This window comes from Grampus griseus (assembly GCF_964374135.1).
Source record: "Grampus griseus genome assembly, chromosome: 6".
Lineage (NCBI taxonomy): Eukaryota > Metazoa > Chordata > Mammalia > Artiodactyla > Delphinidae > Grampus > Grampus griseus.
The window spans coordinates 33500297-33522882 of NC_139000.1; the positions used below are offsets into that span (position 1 = coordinate 33500297).

Below are 22586 nucleotides of genomic sequence, written 5' to 3' on the forward strand. Positions count from 1 at the left end.
GGTGTAATGAGTGTGAAAGAGCTTTCATCATCATTATCTGGAGCTGAGGGCTCCAGAGACAGAGCTGCACCTCCTCCTAGCTGTGTGACGCCAGGAAGGTTGCTTCACTTTTCTGCCTCAACTCCTACTTCTGTAACAGGGAGCAAGGTAGCACCTAAGTTCATACAGGGGAAGCGCTTGGAACGGAGCCTGGCACATAGCAGGCACCCGAAACTAAGAGTTGCTATTGCCATGGAGGTGACTGTGAGCTCCAGGAGAGCATTGCCCAGGCCTCTTATGGCCCCTGACTCTGAACCTGGAACCAGAGCCGTCCCCCAGGTGTGAAGGGAGAGTGCTGAGAGTGGCCAGAGGGGCCAGGACTGTTGATGCTGGCCAGGTCATGTTGATTTCAGCAGGCATGACTGGCCCCCTCACCACACAGCCCACCATGGGCACCAAGGCTGCTTTATCCCCCTCCCATGTTTTTCACTAACACGTCCCACCCTCTCCATCCCCTCTGCCCTGCTTCAGCCCAGGCGACTGTCATGATTACCTCAGCAATCAGAGGAATCCACCTAAAAGTGAAAACTGGTCCTCATCCTCCCCTGCTATAACCCCTGCAGCAGCTCCCATTGCCCTCAGAGTCCAAGTCCTTTCACATGGCTCCTGAGGGGATCTGGGTCCTGCCTGCTTGCCCACCTCTTCCCTGCAGGCTCCTGTGCCCTGGCCACACCAAGCACAGGCAGCCATTGCCTGTCTACCATTGGTTGGGCCTGCCTGGGGCAATGTGTTAGTCAGGACGGGTAGGCTATGCTCTGTGACAAGTATCCCCACTATTTCTCTGCAGTTCACTCTACAAGTTTAATTCTCTGTCATGCTATATGAGTCAGTTTGGGGCAAGGTGCCCTATTCACACAGTCCCTTGGGGACCCAGGAAGATGGAAGCTGCACCATCTGGAACATGTGGCCTCCTCATCCCTCCAGCCAAGGACGAGAGTTCTGGAGGGTCACCAGCAGGTCTTACACGCTTCAGCCTGGAAGTGGCACACATCACTCCCACCCACGATCCACTAGCTAGGACTGATAGTGGCTGCCTAACTGCAAGGAGGCTGGGATGTGAGGGGAGCAATGGAGTGTCTGGTGAGCGTCACCGTGGGCCACAGAGAGACGCCCCCCACCCCCACCCCCAACTGCTGCTCAAGGCGAGGCAGGGGTGGGGGCCCAGGAGCTGAGCCTGCTGACTTGCCCCCTACTTTCCTACCCACAGCCCAGGCCCCAGGCTACTCCTCAGCTGCCACTAATTGCCAAGACCCCAGGGAGATCGTTATCCTTGCTCTTCTTTCCTTAGATGATCCTTAGGACCTGTTTCCCTCAGGGCTCAGTGCAGAGAAAAGCTGTACTGCTCCTTAGCAAGTGCAGGCATTTATCTTACAGACAGTGAGTAAATCCCTTTCTGATTCTGTTTCCCTTGTCGAATTGACCACTAGGAAGCTCCGACGCAAAACCTCCCATGTGTGCTGGTCCTGGCAGCACACAATCGTAGTTTGACTCCCCCTACATTTCAGGTGATCTCTTTTTGTTCCTGCATTTTCCCTCTGTCCCCATTTCCTCACCATGGCTTTTTTTATTTCCTTCTATCTGTGTTTTCTCTATTTCTGTAAGGCTTCTTACATCGTTTCTGGGATTGGATGGGCATTGTTAGGCAGTCCCTGCGTTCCGTGCTACTTCCTGTAGCTCTGGCAAATGCAGCCAGAGTTTGGGGCAAAGCTCCCTAAAGGAAGGTTGAAATGTCTGAGCTTCACAGGACAGACCTGCTGCCACGAGGCTGATGGTACCTGGTGCTGTGTAAAGGGAGGGCACCTGGGAGCTGGGGGAAGGAAGGGTTTGGACTCATAGTGATGGGTACAGACAACAGTGGGCTGGGAAGAGCAAGCCAAGCAGAGGGAAAGGCAAGGGTGAAGGCCCAGAGGACTGGAAATGCAGGAGCAGGTACCAGGGAAGCTGCGTGGTGTGCTTTGTCTGGAAGGAGCCGTTTAGAAGATGAGCAAGAAAAAGCGAAATCTTGGGATATAGGGTGGGACCCAAGCTGAGTTTGGCCTTGATCCTGTAGGACAGCAGTGAATGGGCAGCATCAAAGGGTGACCTAAGGTGGGGGCCGGGGAGGGAGGAATATAGCCAGGTTTGGTGTCCAGAACAATCCCTCTGGCTGCATGAGGAGCGTAGATGGGAAGGCCCAGTGGGTCAATGAGACTGAGGGGAGGGGGTTTGAACTGAGCAGCAGCAGGGCCAAGAGGAGGCCACATGATATATATTTGGCCACTAATGAGCCCTAGACCCTCTTACAAGCCATTCATGATCTAGCCCTGCTCACCCCTCCAGCTCGTGTTCTCCTCGTTCACATCATCCAGTTTACATGTATATGTGTGTGTGTGTGTGTGAATATATATTTTCTTTTTAGCATCTCCTTACTAATCTTACCAAACCATATGTAGTTTCCCAAACATTCCACGTTCGCTTCTATCTCAGGGCCCTTGCTCAGGCTGTTCCATCTGCCTGGGACACCTTCTCCCCCAGCTCACCCTTTTCCAGCCTACATGGCCAACTCCTTCTCATCCTTCAAATCACAGTTCACGTGTCACTTCCTCTGGGAAGCCCTCCCTGACTGCCATGTACAAACGTCCATTATTACCTATAGTACACTGGGTCCCAGTGGCCCAGACTCCGCTAATGTCCTCACTCATAGGACTCTTCACTCCTGTAAGGCTGGGCTCAGGCTTGCTCTCTCCAAACCCCCAGTGCCTGGCACAGGTGGTACTCAGTAAATATTGAGTGAACAAATACAAGGCCGGATGAGGAGAGAGGGAAGGTTAAGATGGCTGGATGATAATAGTGGTAGTAATTATTACTGTTGAGCAAGGGATCTTAGTGTATCATCTCATTTCATCCTCATGACAAGTCTATGAGACAGATACTTTCTTTATCCTCATTTTACAGATGAGGAAACTGAGACTTCAGAATGTAAGTCATTTGCCCACCCAGCTGGCAAGCACAGAGCTGGAATTGGAGCCTGGGCAGGCTGGCTCCAGAGGACACTATATTTCCCACTTAGCTGGGTGGGGAGGCTGGCCTGTCTGGTGAAGTGCTGGATAGGGGAGGGAACGGAGTGAGTTCTCTCTACGGTTTTTCTGCCTTTTTGTTTTCGCACACGAAGGGATGAAAAGCAAACAGGTGAGCAGTAGTTGTACGCCATCTCACCAGGTCCCTGGAAGTAGCCACAATTATAGCCTGTTCACCTGGGTGCCCTTCATAGCACGTCACTGTCCTCGTAGAACTGACTGCTGTCCTGGTCCTGCCCTCTTATGTCCTCTCCAGGTGAGACTCCGTGTGTCCTGCTGTCAGGTTGCGAGCCTCACAGCCCTTCTGTCCCATTTGTCTCCTGCAGATGTCATGGCACCCCCAGTACCGGAGCTCCAAGTTCCGCCATGTCTTTGGCAAACCAGCCAGCAAGGAGAACTGCTACGACTCCGTGCCCATCACCCGCAGCGTCCACGACAATCATTTCTGTGCTGTGAACCCCCACTTCATTGCAGTCGTGACTGAGTGTGCTGGTGGGGGGGCCTTCCTCGTCATCCCCTTGCACCAGGTAAGGATGCCTGCTAAGCTCAGGCCCAAATACCTCTCTGGAGGCAGCACGGGACAGAGGGAGAGTAGAAAGAGCCTCAGTTTTGGTTCCATATGTGAGTTCAAGTCCTAGCCCTGCCTGTTACCAGCCATGTGACCATGAATAAGTCATTTCACCCCTTTGAGTCTTGGTTTTCTCATTGAAAAAGTATACCTCTCCTGGGATTTCAGCTTCTAGCAGTTGTTTAGGACTCCTAGGACCTCCCCTCCACCCCATTGCAACGTAATTCATTCATGAATAACATTTAATTCTTAATGCATTGCTGGGCTCACAAGACATTGGGGAAATCTCCAAAGCCTCCTCCTCTCTCCAAGAAAGGAAAAAAACCTTGAGCCGAAATTTAAGTAGGAGAGGTAAGCAGCAGGTGAACAGGAAGAACAGGCTTGTCCTGCGGCAAAGGTTGACGGTGTAAGTTGGGCCATATGCAATTGCTGATTATTTAACAGTTTTTGACCCCCAGAATGGTGGTTTCATATAGACTAACTTAATAGCAGATCTTTTCAGAATCCTGAGTTTCTGCCTTGAGGTAGAATCTCTGAAGGGGCTAGAGGGATCCGGGCTTGGTAGTGCCTCTGGTTTGCAGCAGAAGCAGATAGAAGGTTTCTCCAGAGGAAAGCATTTCCAATGTGAACAGGATTCCCACAGATTAAGATCAGGGAAATTCATAAACTGAGAACACCAAGCATGTAAGCCCCCATGAGTAAGCATCCACTGAAAGAACAAACAACAGACTTAGAACCCCTTTTAGTTAAAATCACAAATATAAATTGGAATCTCATAGATCAGGTTTTCTGATCCCAATGCAATTGAGTTAGAAGTCAATAACGAAAGATAAATTTTAAATGCCCATTCATTTAGAAATGTAAAAATACTTGGAAATGAATGAGAATGAAATACATCACAAAACTTATGGGATGCAGGGAAAGTGGTGCTTCAAGGGAAATTTATAGCACTAATGCTTATATTAGGTGTAAAATTAACAACTAAACATTCAACCTGAGAAGTTAGAAAAAGGACAACAGAGTAAACCCAAAGCAAGTTTGAGGAAGGGGGTATTAAAGATCAGAAATCAGTGAAAAGAGCATCAAAGATCGATTAAAGAGGATCAGAAGAGCCAAGGGCTTCCCTGGTGGCACAGTGGTTGAGAGTCCACCTGCCGATGCAGGGGACACGGGTTCGTGCCCCGGTCCGGGAGGATCCCACATGCCACGGAGCTGCTGGGCCCGTGAGCCATGGCCGCTGAGCCTGCGCGTCCGGAGCCTGTGCTCCGCAACGGGAGAGGCCACAACAGTGAGAGGCCCGCGTACCGCAAAAAAAAAAAAAAAAAAAAAAAAAAAGAGCCAAAGTTAGTAGTAAATAGTTGGTTCCTAGAACAGACTGATAGACAAACCTCTGGAGAGATGGTCAAGAATAAAAGAGAGAAGGTGCAAATAACTCCAAGAACAAACAAACAAACAAAATGCAATATCAGTAGAGCTTCAAAATATAAGACACTAATCTGAGCAGTTTTATGACAATATATTTGAAAACGTTGGCAATATGGACAAATTCCTACAAAAAAATATGACTTGTCAGGACCGATTCAAGTAGAAATAGAAAGCCTGAATGGTCCTTTAACTATTTTAAAAATTGCATAATAAAAATCTCCCTTAAAGAAAACAGAAGAAAGAAGAGGCAGCCATAGAGTGAGAAAAGATATCGGCACAGTAATCATGACAAAGAGCTCATTTCCTGAGTGTATAAAATGGACTAGGGGGAAAAAAAATGAACAGGTATCTCATAGCAGAGAAAATCCAAACGGTTACTAAACATTTGAAAACGTGCTCAACCTCGTTAATAAACCACAATGAGATACCACTGCGACCCACCAGATTGGCAAAAATATAAAATCTAATAATAGTGAGTGATGAAGAGGCCACGGAGCCCTCTGAACTCTCAGGCACTTCTGGGGGCAGGGTAAACCGGCACACGTGTGTTGGAACAAAGTGTGACAGTTTCTATTAAAGAGGAAAATGCACAGACTTGGAGATTCCACTCCAAGGTGTTTACCATGCAGAACTGTGTGCTTATGTCACCAGAACACAAATGCAAGAATATGCATGGGAGCATTGTTCGTGTTATCAATAAACTACAAAAACCCAAATGTCCAAGAATTGAATATATAAATTACGGTATATCCATAGTGTGGAATATACACAATTATGAAAAGGATCAAAATATAAACACATACCACCACATGGATGAATCATAAAGACAGTGTCAAGGGAAGAAACCAAATAAATTACAATGTCACTACCTAAAGTTAAAAACAGACTAAATTAAACTGTACTTTAAGGGATGCATAAGTAGGTACAAAAATCTTAAAGAACAGCAAGCAGGGGAGGATAGCCAGGATAATAGTTACCTACTGGGGGAGGGAGGGAGTTATGATTGGAAAGTATTCCATAGCAGGGAGTCTCCTTTGTGCTAGTAATAGTTCATGGCAGTTATATGTTTAAATTTATTTTCCAACAATTCATTAAGCTGAACATTTACATTTTATGTACTTTTTTATATTATATTTTACACAAACACACACATAAGGGTGACACTAGGTCCATGTGGTTTTACAGGCAATTTCTATGTAACTTTCAAGGAACTGATTATTCCAATCTTTTATAAACATTTTCAGAAAATAGGAAAAGAGGGACTGCTCCCCTTTTGTTCTGAGGCCAGTGTAACCTTGATTCCAAGACCAGACAGGAACAGATCAAGAAAGAAAAATATCACTCAAGAAGATGAATGCAAAATTGTTAGTTAATCAAATCTAGCATTGAATTAAAAAAAGATACATTCTGAGCAAGTTGGATTTATTCCAGAAACTAAGGGTGGTTTGATATTAGTTAACCTATAAATATAGATTATTTGCATTTGATAGAGTGCAATACCCATTCATGATAAAAATTCTTTGCAAACTAGGAAAAGGGAATTTCACTAACATATAGGAAACAGAATTGTTTGAACTTTCTGTTTTGAAAGAATCTCAACCCTACAGAAAAGTTGCAAAAATACTTGAATAAATGATTATCCTTGACTTAGATTCACCAATAGTTAACATTCTGCCAAATTTACTTTTTATCTTTTTTTATATCTTTCTCTCCATATATGTGTATATAGAATCTAACTCAGGATCATGAATTATGTTGAGTTGTCATATCTCTTAGTCTACTTTATTTCATTATATTGACATTTTAAAGCAGTGAAGGCCCACTGTTTTGTAGGACATTTCTTTTGTGATTGTTTTGTTTTTTGTCTTTTGTTTTTCGATTTAAAAATTTTTTTATTTATTTATTTTTATACAGCAGGTTCTTATTAGTTATCTGTTTTATACATATTGGTATATATATGTCAATCCCAATCTCCCAGTTCATCCCACCACCACCACCACCACCGCCACAGCCCACCCCACCCCCTGCTTTCCCCCCTTGGTGTCCGTACTGTAGGACATTTCTAAAATTGGATTTGTCCCATTGTTTCCTTGTGATTAGATTCACGTTATACATTTTTGGCAAGAGCATTAAACAAGTGATATATCCTCAGTTCATTATTAAATCATGTAACACATGATATCAGTTTGTCCCATTATTGGTGATATTGGTGATATTTGTTATCTTTATTAATATGGTGCAGACATCATCATAAAGAAGGAATGTGAGAAACATCCCTTTAGGGAATTCCCTCGTGGTCCAGTGGTTAGGACTCTGCACTTCATTGCCGTGGCCTGGGTCCAATCCCTGATCAGGGAGCTAAGATCCCAGGGCGTGGCCAAAAAAAACAAAAAACAAAACTTGGCAAGAAGGTGCTGGCCTGCACAGTAAGATTAGAAAAATAACTTAAAGGTATAAGGATTGAAAAGGAAGAGGTAAAACCACATTGTTTACTGATGTGATTGTCTACATAGAAAACCAAAAGAAAGTAGAGTCAAATAATTAGAAAAATGAGTGTTTGGCACTCCCAGACTCATTCTATGAGGCCACCATCACCCTGATACCAAAACCAGACAAAGATACTACAAAAAAAGAAAATTACAGACCAATATCACTGATGAATATAGATGCAAAAATCCTCAACAAAATACTAGCAAACAGAATCCATCAACACATTAAAAGGATCATACATCATGATCAAGTGGGATTTACCCCAGAAATGCAAGGATTCTTCAATATATGCAAATCAGTCAGTGTGATACACCATATTAACAAATTGAAGAATAAAAACCGTATGATCATCTCAATAGATGCAGAAAAAGCTTTTGACAAAATTCAACACCCATTTATGATAAAAACTCTCCAGAAAGTGGTCATAGAAGCAACCTACCTCAACATAATAAAGGCCATATATGACAAACCCACAGCAAACATCATTCTCAATGGTGAAAAACTGAAAGCATTTCCTCTAAGATGAGGAACAAGACAAGGATGTCCACTCTCGCCACTATTATTCAACATAGTTTTGGAAGTCCTAGCCACGGCCATCAGAGAAGAAAAAGAAATGAAATGAATACAAATTGGAAAAGTAGAAGTAAAATTCACTGTCTGCAGATAACATGATACTATACATAGAGAATCCTAAAGATGCCACCAGAAAACTATTAGAGCTAATCAATGAATTTGGTATAAAGTTGCAGGATACAAAGTTAATGCACAGAAATCTCTTGCATTCCTATACGCTAACAACGAAAGATCAGAAAGAGAAATAAAGGAAACAATCCCATTCACCACTGCAACAAAAAGAATAAAATACCTAGGAATAAACCTACCTAAGGAGGTAAAAGACCTGTACTCAGAAAACTATAAGACACTGATGAAAGAAATTAAAGATGATACCAACAGATAGAGAGATATACCATGTTCTTGGATTGGAAGAATCAATATTGTGAAAATGACTATACTACCCAAAGCAATCTACAGATTCAATGCAATCCCTATCAAATTACCAGTGGCATTTTTTTTACAGAGCTAGAACAAAAAATCTTAAAATTTGTATGGAGACACAAAAGACCCCAAATAGCCAAAGCAGTCTTGAGGGAAAAAAATGGAGCTGGAGGAATCAGACTCCCTGACTTCAGACTATACTACAAAGCTACAGTAATCAAGACAATATGGTACCGGCACAAAAACAGAAATATAGATCAATGGAATAGGATAGAAAGCCCAGAGATAGACCCTCGCACCTATGGTCAACTAATCTATGACAAAGGAGGCAAGGATATACAATGGAGAAAAGACAGTCTCTTCAATACGTGGTGCTGGGAAAACTGGACAGTTACATGTAAAAGAATGAAATTAGAACACTCCCTAACACCATACACAAAAATAAACTCAAAATGGATTAGAGGGCTTCCCTGGTGGCGCAGAGGTTGAGAGTCTGCCTGCCGTTGCAGGGGACACGGGTTCGTGCCCTGGTCCGGGAAGATCCCACATGCCATGGAGAGGCTGGGCCCATGAGCCATGGCTGCTGAGCCTGCGTGTCTGGAGCCTGTGCTCCGCAACGGGAGAGGCCGCAACAGTGAGAGGCCCGCATACTGCAAAAAGAAAAAAAAAATGGATTAGAGACCTAAATGTGAGACCAGACACTATAAAAGTCTTAGAGGGGCTTCCCTGGTGGTGCAGGGGTTGGGAGTCCGCCTACCGATGCCGGGGACGCGGGTTCGTGCCCCGATCCTGGAGGATCCCACGTGCCGCGGAGCGGCTGGGCCCCGTGAGCCATGGCCACTGGGCCTGCGCGTCTGGAGCGTGTACTCCGCAATGGGAGAGGCCACAGCGGTGAGAGGCCCGCGTACCGCAAAAAAACTCTTAGAGGAAAACATAGGAAGAACACTCTTTGACATAAATCACAGCAAGATCTTTTTTGATCCACCTTCTAGAGTAATGGAAATAAAACCAAAAATAAACAAACGGGACCTAATGAAACTTAAAACCTTTTGCAAAGGAAACTACAAACAAGACAAAAAGACAACCCTCAGAATGGGAGAAAATATTTGCAAATGAATCAACGGACAAAGGATTAATCTCCAAAATATATAAACAGCTCATGCAGCTCAATATTAAAAAAACAAACAACCCAATCCAAAAATGGGCAGAAGACCTAAATAGACATTTCTCCAAAGAAGACAAACAGATGGTCAAGAAGCACATGAAAAGCTGCTCAACATCACTAATTATTAGAGAAATGCAAATCAAAACTACAATGAGGTATCACCTCACACCAGTTAGAATGGGCCTCATCAGAAAATCTACAAACAACAAATGCTGGAGAGGGTGTGGAGAAAAGGGAACCCTCTTGCACTGTTGGTGGGAATGTAAATTGATACAGCCACTATGGAGAACAGTATGGAGGTTCCTTAAAAAACTAAAAGTAGAATTACCATATGACCCAGCAATCCCACTACTGAGCATATACCCAGAGAAAACCATAATTCAAAAAGACACATGCACCCCAATGTTCATTGCAGCACTATTTACAATAGCCAGGTCCTGGAAGCAACCTAAATGCCCATCAACAGACAAACGGATAAAGAAGTTGTGGTACATATGTACAATGGAATATTACTCAGCCATAAAAAGGAATGAAATTGGGCTTCCCTGGTGGCGCAGTGGTTGAGAGTCCGCCTGCCGATGCAGGGGATGCGGGTTCATGCCCCGGTCCGGGAAGATCCCACATGCCACGGAGAGGCTGGCCCCGTGAGCCATGGCCACTGAGCCTGCACGTCCGGAGCCTGTGCTCTGCAACGGGAGAGGCCACAACAGTGAGAGGCCCGCGTACCGCAAAAAAAAAAAAAAAAAAAAAAAAAGGAACGAAATTGAGTCATTTGTTGAGACGTGGATGGATCTAGAGACTGTCATACAGAGTGAAGTAAGTCAGAAAGAGAAAAATATCATATATTAACGCATATATGTGGAACCTAGAAAAATGGTACAGATGAACCAGTTTGCAGGGCAGAAATAGAGACACAGATGTAGAGAACAAACGTATGGACACCAAGGGAGGAAAGTGGCAGGCGAGGTGGTGGTGGGATGAATTGGGAGATTAGGATTGACATATATACACTAATATGTATAAAATAGATAACTAATAAGAACCTGATGTATAAAAAAAAATTAAATTTAAAAATTCCAAAAAAAATGAACAACTAGTGACACAACAACAAGGATGAATCTCAGATGCATCATGCTAAGTAAAAGAAGCTAGACTTAAAAGGGCAAATATGTATGCATCTATTTATGTGACATTCTGGAAAAGGCAAAACTATGGGGATGGAAAACAGACCACTAGTTGCCAGTGGCTGGAGTTGAGGAAGGGTTGGCTACAGAGGGGCAGCAGGAAGTATTTTGGGGGGTGAGGGAACTGTGCCATATCTTGATTGTCAAAATAAACTGTATGCAAAAAAAAAGGAAAATGAGTGTTTGGAAGGTGGCTGGATAAAAAATGAGAATACAAAAATGAATTGCATTTTTACATACCAAGAGTGCTTAGAAAATGTAAATATTTTCAGTAGAATAAGAGAAGTGTGAATACCTAGGAATAAATGAGCAAGACTTACTAGGAAAGGGCTTCCCTGGTGGTACAGTGGTTAAGAATCCGCCTGCCAATGCAGGGGACACAAGTTCGAGCCCTGGTCCAGGAAGATCCCACATGCTGTGGAGCAACTAAGCCCATGTGCCACAACTACTGAGCCTGTGCTCTAGAGCCCGTGAGCCACAACTGCTGAGCCCACGTGCCACAACTACTGAAGCCCGCGTGCCTAGAGCCTGTGCTCTGCACCAAGAGAAGCCACCACAGTGAGAAGCCCACGCACTGCAACGAAGAGTAGCCCCCACTCGCCCTAACTAGAGAAAGCCTGCGTGCAGCAACATAGACCCAATGCAGCCAAAAATAAATAAATAAAATAAATTAATTTTTTAAAAAAAGACTTACTAGAAGAAAATTACATAGGATCATTGAAAGACTAATATTGAAGATGCCCTAAGTAAATGGAGATATGTACCATGTTCATGAATAGCCACTTTTTATCCCTCCCCCAAATGTCCACAGCATTCTCCTTTTTATGACATATTCTACAGCACATTCCTTTCTTAGGATATCATGCCCTGAGTACTTTGAATTAGAGTCATTTGTGTTTTTCTGGTAGCACCTCCTAATGTACTTGCAATGGGGGGTAAGGGGGGAAGAACTAGTACTTTGCTTACCCATATATCACCTTTTGGGCACACACAGTTGGCGCTTATAAATTTTCATCAATTGAACAAATCTGTTCTCCATTTCTATACTTTTGCCATTTTAAGAATGTCATACAAATAGAACCATACAGTATGTAGCCTTTTGCACTTGACTTCTTTTACTCAGTACAATTCTCTGGAGATTCATCGAGGTTGTTGTGTGTATCAACTGCTCATTCTTTTTTATTGCTGAGTAGTATTCTGTGGTGTGGTTGCACACAGTTTGTCGAACCATTCTCTGTTGAAGGCCATCTGGACTGTTTCCAGTTTGGAGCTGTTAGGATTGAAGCTGCTATAAACATTTGTGTACAGGTTTCTTTTTATTTCTTTTTTAAATATTATTTGAATTTATTGTATCATGAATATCACTAACAAAACATCAGAGGGGAGAAGGAAGAGAATTTATACCTAAAAGGAATCAATTCAAGAAGTAGAATAAACATAGCAATATAAAAATATTAATTAGAAAACATACTTCAATATACAGGAATGGTCTCTTGTGGAACTGAAGTTTCATTTGTGTGTACAGGTTTCTGTGTGAACATAAGTAAGTTCATTTTTCTGGGATAAATGCCTAGGAGTGCAATCTCCCTGGATCATAAAGTAGTTATATGTTCAGTTTTATAAGAAACTGCCAGGATATTTTCACAAATATTTTTATAGCATAAGCAAAATATTACATGGAACATACTTCTAAAAAGTTCTTTGCTGTTTATCTGAAATTCAAATTTTACTAGGTATCCTCTATTTTTATTTGCTAAATCTGGCATCTCTATTCCCAGGTGATGCCAGTGCTGCTGGTTTACAAACTACATTTTCAGCAGCTAGGCTCTATTCTAGTTCTTTTTTTTTTTTTTTTATTCTAGTTCTCTTTTATCATTAGGAAAAACTTTCAAACCCAAGGTAGGTTAAAAACATATGATGAACTCTTCATACTCAGATTCTAGAATCTTGAAGACTTTGCCACTCTTGCTTCATCCATCCCCCTTTTTCCCCTGAAGGTTTGTTTGTTTGTTTTTTAAGATTTTTTTTTTGATGTGGACCATTTTTAAAGTCCTTATTGAGTTTGTTACAATAGTGCTTCTGTTTTATGTTTTGGTTTTTTTGGCCGTGAGGCATGTGGGATCTCAGCTCCCCGACCAGGGATCAGACCTGCACCCCCTGCATTGAAAGGCGAAGTCTTAATCACTGGACCGTCAGGGAAGTCCCCTCTGAAGTTTTTTTTTAAAGCAAATCCTGGACAGTTTGTCATTTTACCCCCACAAAGTTCAGTTTGCAATTCTAAAAAATAGTAACATTTTCTGACATATCCACAATGCTATGATCACAGCATCAACAATATCTCCTGTGCCAACCGATTGCCTGTTACGTAAAAATGCCTTTGACCGCCTCATAAGTGCCTCTTTGCACCTGGTTTGTTTGAATTAGGATCAAGAAAGGTCCACGCATTGCATTTGGTTGGCATTTTCTTAAGTAACCACATCCAGTGTGACGGAACAGGGGGGAGAGGCTGAGAGAGGGAAAGGACACACATGCTGGTCCCATCATGCAGTGCTTACCTGGGCAGATAGGCCTGCGGGCCCTTTTTCATGTAGTCAGCGGGGACAGGGCTTATGCTCTGCCTTTATTAGCTCATTTTCTAGGAAGTATTGCTCCATCGTACAGATGAGAATGCTGAGGCTCAGGGAGCTGACTGCCTGAAGGACCCTGAGCAGGAAGGGTGAGGACCCAGACCTGGGCATGGTCTTGGGCCCCACTCTCATTCAGCTGACCTGCACTCCTGAGGTTTACCTCTGGTTTACATTGGCTCCTTGTCAGTTACCAGGGATTAAGTCCCATCCGGGCACAGAGAGTGTTAGTAAAGGAAGGAAGGAAGAGACAAGCTAGCTAGTTCTTTATTGGAAAGAGGATTGGAAGGTGCCTGGCCTCACCACCATGTCCCAGAAGTTATTCTCAGAAGGGCCAGGCTGTCCCAGGTGCTGTCAGGTGTCCCGAGGGGAGTGACTCCGCAGTCCTTTCCTCTTGCACGCTGAGGCCCAGGGTGAGCCCCTTGCAGGGTGGCTCTTGCAGCCTAGGCAACCAAGGGCTGTGCTCTGGGAAAAAAGGCACGGTGGGAAGGTCTGGGGACAGGCCTGCCCTGAGCCTGGGGACATGCCAGGTTGGGCTCTGGACCCTGGCGCCCGGCCTACAGCAGACCCACTGCATCAGAGTGGGAGGTGGACTTTGCTGTGAGGTGTGGAGGTCGGGAGGAATGCCAGCAAGAGCAGGCAGAGCCCTGGGGGTGTGCCCTGCAGCATCACTGGGAGTGGACCAGGCCAGAGTCGGGCATGGGCCTGACACATGGCGAACAGGTGCCTGGGAGCAGGGGTTAGGGGAGCACTTCACTGCTGTGCTCTTAGAGGCCAGCTGGACCCTTCTTAAAGCCTATGTCAGACCATGTCACTCCCTTGCCTAAACACCTCCCAGGACCCCCCATTGCCTGCACACAAAGTCCTGACTTGCTCATCAAAATCCTTCATCCCCATCCCAGCTGACGTTTTGAACCTTAGAGCCTTCCACAGCATACACCTGTCCCCTCCACACTCAGGTTCCCCTTCTAGAAATGCAGGATATAGGCTAGTCGATTTTACTTTTTTATTTGGGGGGAAAGTCTCTTCCAGTTCTAGGGGTCTATTAAGCCTGGAAAAGAACATGTTCAAGGAATGGGTCCTCTGCCTTCAAATATCAAGGAGCTGGCCTTGGGGCCGGGGGAGTGGGATGGGAGTGGGGGTATCTATGGGGTCCCGAAAGACAGAGCTAGAACCAGAAATGGAGAGTGAGGGGAGCAGGGAGGGCCACAGGGACGCTACACCAGGCTCCGAGTAAGAAGCGCTTTCTCACAGTTCAGCAAGGTCTAAAAGTGGAATAAACCAGCTAGGGAGGAAGTGAGCTTCCCATCTCTGGAGGTAACCAAGCAGGGTTACCAGATAGCCTCTGCAGTTCACCACTTTCAGCCCTGGGTGTGGGGTTCTATGGTGAACATTCCCCATGCTCATCTGTGTATGTGAGGGGAGGGCTGATGAATGACGCTCTGCCCTAAAGCTTCCTGGGAACATGATTTGCATTTTAGCAGCATGTGTGTTCGCAGGATTAGGGAACACTCCTGTCATCTTTCCCCTGCTCAACTGTCTCTTCTGGGGAGCCCTCTGGCTAAGTCTCACCCCCTCTAGTTAGGACATGACTCATCTGTCGACTTGTCCATCTCTCCATGGGCATCTCTCTCTGTGCAGGGTGACTGTCTCCATGCCCACAGCCTCTCCCCTCTTCTCTGACCTCCTCTACTGTCCTACCCATCAATGTACCTTCCCTGCTGTCTGCTTTAGCATCCTCTCTGCTTAAAACCTACCTAAGGCCCAGCCTTTCTGGCTTGAAATGCCTCCCCTTCACCATAGCCTGGTCAAAGTCTCCCTTTCTTTAAGGCCCAATTGAAAGGCCTCCTCCTCCAGGAAGCCTTCTTCGATTAATCCCCCCAGGGCCTTTCTTCTGCCTCTGTTTCTCTCTGTGAGCCCTGATTACACTACATCCTGTCACCTCCACAGATTGGAGGCTCCTGCAGGGCATGGACCATGAGTAATTCACCTTTTGCCACCACTTGCACACGGCATAGGACCTGGCACATAGTAGGTCCTCAGTGAAAGGCCTCCATGATGCTGATGATAACTATGGTGTGAGGATAGCAAGAGGCAGACCAAGAATGAGAGGAAGCTTTCCCAGTTCTCATGGTTCTGCCGTGGATGGAGTGGCTCTGATTGTCAACCCTTCCGACCCCCAGCTTCTGCATTATCAATGGGGATTTTTGCACTACTTCCTGGGGTGGTTGGAGGTAAATCAAATAATATTAGCAGAGCCCCTAACACAGGGCCTGGCACATAAATGACTCCCTAAAGTATGATTCCTGAAGAAAATACTTGCAAACCTGTTCCTTATAGATGTGATAATGTTCTTGAGTCCGTCAGTGGGACCATCAAGACATCAATTTATTCACTGAGGGCCCCCCTGGAGCCATTGCCCATCAGTTGTGTAGGAAGTGATAGGAGCCTCCCATGGAAGCTTGGCCTCACACTAAGTACACCCCTGGGCCCCTCTGAAACATACTGAGCAACAATAAAACTGGGTAATTGTGATTAATTATTATCACAATTAATAAATGTGTGAGTTCTGATGAACTTAAACTGGTGAATTTCCTGACAGCTTACCATGTACCAGGCAGAGTCTTTTTCTTTTTTTTTCTTTTTTTCTTTTTTTCATTTGGCCGTGCTGCGCGGATCTTAGTTCCCCGACCAGGGATCGAACCCAGGCCCCAGCAGTGAAAGCGCTGAATCCTAACCACTGGACCACCAGGGATTCCCGAGGCAGAGTCTTAAGCACTTTATGTGTATGAACTCATTTAATCCTCATACCCACCCTATGAGATTCTACTACTGTTGCCATTTTGTAGATGAAGAAACTGAGGCACAGAGAGCTGAGGTCACTTGCCCCAGATCACACAGCACTAAGTGCTGTAGCAGGGATTCAAACCCAGGAAGCCAGATCAGCCTGCCTGCCTAACCTCTTCTACACTGTGCAGCCTACTTCTGCCTCCCATGTCCACCTGGGCTGTGGGGAGGGTCTCCCGAGGCCATGACTCTGATGCTGTTCTGGGGATAGCCGGCTCCCTGTGAGCCCTAGCGGTCACAACAATAGCCCTACAGCCTCTCCCATCCTGGCAACTGAGGTCCTCCACCCACCTGGCTCTGCCTTATGGGTCCTACAGTCCCATTCACTCCGTCTGCCCCAGGGCGGCCCCTCAGAGACTCAGAGGTGGCGTCTCTCCAGGCTGAGCAGCTGCCTGGGGTCTACAAGGAGGGCAGGTGTATCTCCTCTGATTTAGAGCCTGCATCCCCGTAAATCAGAGGCCTGTCCCTGGCTGACTGCTGGCCTAATGGGCTGAAAGGCAGCAGTGGCCTCCTAATTATAAATGTCCCTGCCCTGACAGGGCTTTTAGCAGCCCGGTCAATAGCCCATCAGACTGGCTAATGTCTGTTAATGTCAGTCCTCCACACAAACCCTTTAAGACACAGAGCCTGCCAGCCTCTGGGGAGGAGCAGCCATCCCTTGCTTGCTGAGAAGGAAGAGAAGCTGTGTGGGGCTGGGGCCTCTGCTCTTAGAGGCCTGGGAGGAGCGCCCATCAGAGCCAGGCATGGCTCTCAGGCACCTCCAGGTCTGAGGCAGACAATGTACAGAGGCTCTCTTCCCTGCCCAGGGGCTCATTTTCTCTATCCATGGAGGAGCCAGACCCATCCAAAAGAAATGGAACTTTTGCTCACCTCCTCACACATCATTATCAAATGACACAAGTCCAAAGCCTTTCCTTTATTTTCTCTCTCTCTCTCTCTGAATGTGTATGTGAAAGTATTCTTTTTTCTGAACCCTTTGAGGGTAAGTTACATACATCTTTACTCTTTATCCCTAAATACTTGTGTGTTTCCTAAAAATAGGAATATTCTCTGAGGTAACCGCAGGACATTGTCAAATTCACTCAGTTTAACGTTGCAACAATACTTTAATCTACCATTCACATTCCAGTTTGTCAAATAATGTGCTTTATAGCGTTCCCCCTCCAGGAAGGGATCCAGTCTAGGGTGAGGTTTCTGAGACCCTTTCCCGAGGGGCAAGATCGGAATTGGGCAGAGTACTTCTGAAGGGGAGCCCGGGACCACAGCCTGTTTGCAGAGCTACTAAGATGCATGCATAAAACCGCCGTGAACCAGAGTCTCGGTTGTCTGTCCTCTAGTTTACCAGGGGTGAACAGGGGTGTCCTGTGTCTGTTCTCACAGCAGCTCCCTGCTTTGCTGCCCTAGTAAGCAAGGCCAGGGACCATCACTGGTCTTTGCTTCATCTCCCTTGGGCACGGTCTCAGGACGTCCCACAAGAGTGCAGTGGTCTCTGCAGAGTTTGGGAGGTGAGGGAAGGAGAGACCGTGGGTATTCCCTGAGCTCACTCTGTTCTTCAAAATTAATTTTTAAATATCATGAGACAGTTAGTTCTGTGAAGTCAAGTACTACGTCTTATGTTCACCCAGCACCTCGCATAGGGCCCGTCCCCTAGGTTCCTCGTAAAGATGTGGTGAATGGGTGGGTGTTGGCCAGTTTTCTTCTCCACTTTCTCCCTCACTTAGATATAAAAGTGGAGCCTTCCGGTGGGTGGGCTGCAGAACCTGAGGCTGGCTAGTGGATGTGGCGGTGCCTGCGTTGGCAGGCAGAGGGCCTGGTCCTGGTCCCTGTCCTGCCGGGGCAGTGCAGTGTGGTGTGTAAGATGTGTGTGTTGGTCCCTGCCAGCTGCTGGTTTCTGTGGCTGAACTGGTGTAGTTGTCCCATGGCCCAGGAAATCTCAGCTTCAGGGCTGTGTAGCCTGAGCTGTGAAAACTGTGTGTCCTCCTATCACCTGGACAGGAATTCTCAGAAGGAAAGAGGGGAAGGGAAGAAAATGCTCTTTCTTTTTAATTGAAGTATAACTCACATACCACAAAATTCACCACTTAAGTGTACAATTCCATGAGTTTTAGATGTTCACGTGGTTGTGTAACCATCACCCCTAATTTGAAAATGATTTTATCACCCCCAGAAACCCCACACCCATTAGCAGTCACTCCCCATTGCCCCCTCCCCCCAGCCCTAGGCAACCACTGCTCTGCTTTCAGTCTTTATGGATTTACCTATTCTGGATCCCACCGCCCACCCCTGTCCCCCCACTGCATGGCCTGTGGGATCCTAGTTGCCTAGCCAGGGATCGAACCCAGGCTCTCGGCAGTGAAAGCGCTGAGTCCTAACCACTGGACTGCCAGGGAATTCCCCCTATTCTGGATTTTTCATATCATTATTCAGGGTTCTGAATTCCAGGTACCAGGGGGTGTGTTCATTTGCTCAAGCAGTGAAACTACATCCGGTACATCATCTAGTGGAATCATGCGGTATGTGGCCTTTTATGTCTGGCTTCTTCCACTTAGCATGATGTTTTCAAGGTTCACCCACGTCAAAGCATGTGTCAGTACTTCATTCCCTTCTTTGACTGAATAATATTTCATCGTGCGAATATACTGCATTTCAGATATCCATTTATCCATTGATGGACATGTGGATTGTTTCCACCTTTTGGCTATTATGAATAATGCTGCTGTGAACATTGGTGTACAAGTCTTTTTGTAGACCTATGTTTTTACTTCTCTTGAGGCTATACCTAGGAGTAGAATTACAGGGTCATGTACTAACTCTGTGTAACCTTTTGAGGAGCTGCCAGACTGTTTTCCACAGTGGCTGCACCATTTTTGCATTCCCACCAGCAGTATATGAAGGGAAACGTCCTTTTACTGAACACCTACCCTGTGCTAGGCACTGTGCTAGACCCTTCCCACACCTCGTCTCCTATGATCCTCACATGAACGCTCTGAAATACCTATCATCGCCTCTATTTTACTGAGGAGGATACTGAGGCTCAGAGAAGCGCCGTGACTCCCCCAGGATCACACAGGGGTTAGTGGTAAGTCCTAGATTCACTCCCAGTTCTGCCCCGTACGTTTTCTTGTCTACTCGGTGATTGCTGCCCGAGGGACCCTCCAGGTGCTAAAGTGGAATTAGCCCCCTCCCTCCCCAACCTTCCTGGGTACTGTTTTACAGACGGGAAAGTTGGACCCCCACTACCCAAAGGTCTGCGGGCACAGAGGGAACGTCTTAGACGTCAAATGGAACCCTTTCAATGATTTTGAGATCGCCTCCTGTTCTGAAGATGCCACGGTGAGTGTCAGTGCGTGAGGCGTTTCCCTTTCCCGAGAGGAGTGGGACTGGGGCAGAGGGAGATGGCATGGTGTCTAGACTCAGCTCTGACGTTCCTGATTCCTTCATCCTTCACGAGGTGAGGTCACTGTGTGCGGAGGGGGTAAGTTAGATTGAGGAGGAGAAGCTCTGGGCTCCGTGGGACTCGGGGTACCACCCCTCCTCTCTATGGGTCTCAGTTCCCCCATCTATAAAATGAGCATAATAGCTCCCAACCGTCTAATGAAAATCCAGTGAGATTCATTTCCCAGTGCGAAAGCCCATCTTTTGGGGGAACTGTAAAATGCTGTGAAGGGCATTTTTACTGTGGCCTGAAAATATTGTGCCACATAATCTCATAGACAGTGGGGAGGGAAGATTTAAAAGGATAAGAGTGGGAGCCTTAAATGAATGTGAACACCAAAACCATCCCAAAAGCTTCAGTCCCACCAACTTTTTGAGCCCCTGTTCTGTACCAGGATCACAGTCCCTGACTCCACAACGTTTGGTGTTATTTATAATATATTCTCTGCCTACTTCTAAAACTCAGCGGGTATGGCTTAAAACAAAAGACACAGATATGATCACATGATTGAAATAAGGATGAAAGTCATAGTTACCCTTTATTGTGAGCCCATTGTGTTCCTGACTCTCATTACACGTATCACTTCACTCAGTCTTCCCAGCAACCCCACAAGGTAGGATGTTTTTCTGATGCAGAAGCTGAGGATCTGAGAAATGTGGCAATTTGCCCAAGGTCACACAGTTTGTGGAGGCAGAGCCAGGGTTCCGACTAAGGCCTGATTCCAGAGCCCAATCTTTTTCCACTGAGCTGTTCCACTTCCCTAAAGAGCAGCAGCCACAGATGGAGGAATTTAACTATGGAGGGTTGCAGCTGTTGAATTCCAGGCTTAGCTTGGAGCTGCCTGGCAGCCAAGGCAAAAAAAGGAAATAGCCTCACTGTCTGATCAAAGGAAACAGACCCGTTCATAGAGAGAAGCAGGTAGAAAGTTCTAAGAAGACTTGTGTCATTTTCCATATGAGGGTTGCTGAGGAACATAAAGGACAGTGTCTGCCGATGTGGCTTCACCAAAGGGACAGCTGGGCCCTGTGAGAACTGACCTTGTCTCTAATGAGTGTAGGGCTTCTGACAGGATATCGAGTATCTGACTCTGTGTTCACTCCTGGAATACCTGCCCTTTCAGGCCTGCTTTGAAGGCTCCCTTCAAGGTCTTTATTAAATTCCTAGCTAGCCTCATCACCCGTCCCTTCCCAGTTGCCCTGGGGGCAGGAAGAGTGGACACAACTATTGGGAGTGGCAGGGATGACCCTCTAGCTCTGAGGGACGGTGTCTGTTTCTACCAAACAGGCCTGCCCAGAGTCTGTCCTCCAGCCAGGTCCAGTTCTGTTTGGTAACAGCCCTGACCAGACTCCATCTATCTGGAGCCTGGCACTATTGTGAGGTTGGCTTTCCGTTTTAAATCCAGGATGACCAGGAAATAAATGCTGAATTAAAAGAGAAGTCTACCTGAAAGCCCATAGATCCTAAGAGAAAGAGGACGTACAACCACATAGGGGCCTGAGAGCCCTGCAGGACAATAAGGGACGTTAAGTCAACACCGGCCTGGGCTCTGTCACCCTTTGTAGCATCCTCTGTTCCTCCGTTTGTATGCCTCTGTGATGGGGAAATGACTTTCTACCATGTAAGCCCCTTCCATCCTCAACAACACTGCTCTGGAAGGAAGCCCCAGCCCCTCCTCCCAGGCCCTCACTGTGGAATACAGGCCTGTGACCCCATCCAACCCTGCCTTCTGGCCTTTAGTCTTCCTCTTCCGGGCCATCCAAGGGGGCCCCTGTAACGGAAGTGGTTGGGGGTTATCCCTGCCCTGTCCTGCTCCAGAGGCTGCGCTGGCTCCCTGGCTCCCTGGCTCCCTGAGGAGATAGCATAGACCCTTTCTCCTGGCATTTGAAGCTCTACCCTGAGCCTTGGGGACCAGGAGGGGGTAGAGCACTGTACTTTGAGGGGCATTCTAGGCTGAGAGGCAGGTGTGCTCTGACATTCAGCCTGGGAATCAGGCCTGTGGCCCATCCACTCACCCACTGCCTCAGATCTCTAAGAATGGCAAAGATTACCAGAAGCCTAGGCTCATCTCCAGCCCCTGCTTGGGCTGGAGGACCTTGGCAAAGCGCCTGTCTCTCTGAGGGGCCCCAGCTGCCTCTCCATTGAGTGAGAGGTAGACACAGAGAGAGCTCCCCCGGACTGTCTGCTGAGCACTGCCAGTTCTGCGGCTCAGGGTCGTGGACGGCCAGGGTGACCCCAGCTAACCCTTCCCTTGGACCGTGTCTTCCCTGACAGATTAAAATCTGGGACATCCCCAAGCAGCTGCTGGCAAAGAACCTCACGGTCTGCAAGAAGGAGCTGGTGGGCCACGCCCGCAGAGTGGGCCTGGTGGAGTGGCACCCCACAGCCGCCAGTATCCTCTTCAGCTCCGGCTATGACTACAAGGTGGGTCTGTGTATTAGTTTCCTAGGGCTACCCTGACATATGACCAAACTTGGTGGGTTAAGACAACAGAAATGTATTCTCACATAGTTCCGGAGGCCAGAAATCCAACATCAAGGTGTTAGGAGAGAGCCATGCTTTCTCCGAAGTCTCTAGGGAAAAGTCCCTCTGCGCCTCTTCTGGGTTCTCGTGGCTCCAAGCATTCCTTGGTTTGTAGCTGCATCACTCCAGGCCACCTCTGTCTCCTGCCCTCTTCTCTTGTGTATCTATACATCCCCTCCTCTTCGTGCAATGACACCAGCCATTGCATGTAGGGCCCACCCAAATCCAGCATGACC

The 22586-nt window shown here is 46.5% G+C and overlaps 1 protein-coding gene across 1 annotated transcript in view; it reads left to right on the forward strand.

The window, feature by feature from the left end:
- CORO2A (coronin 2A) overlaps positions 1-22586 on the forward strand; it is a 56455-nt gene that overhangs the window by 26460 nt on the left and 7409 nt on the right. The window contains 3 exon segments of the mRNA XM_082656955.1: positions 3422-3622; positions 19611-19727; positions 22102-22251. Coding sequence (XP_082513081.1) covers positions 3422-3622; positions 19611-19727; positions 22102-22251 — 468 coding nt within the window.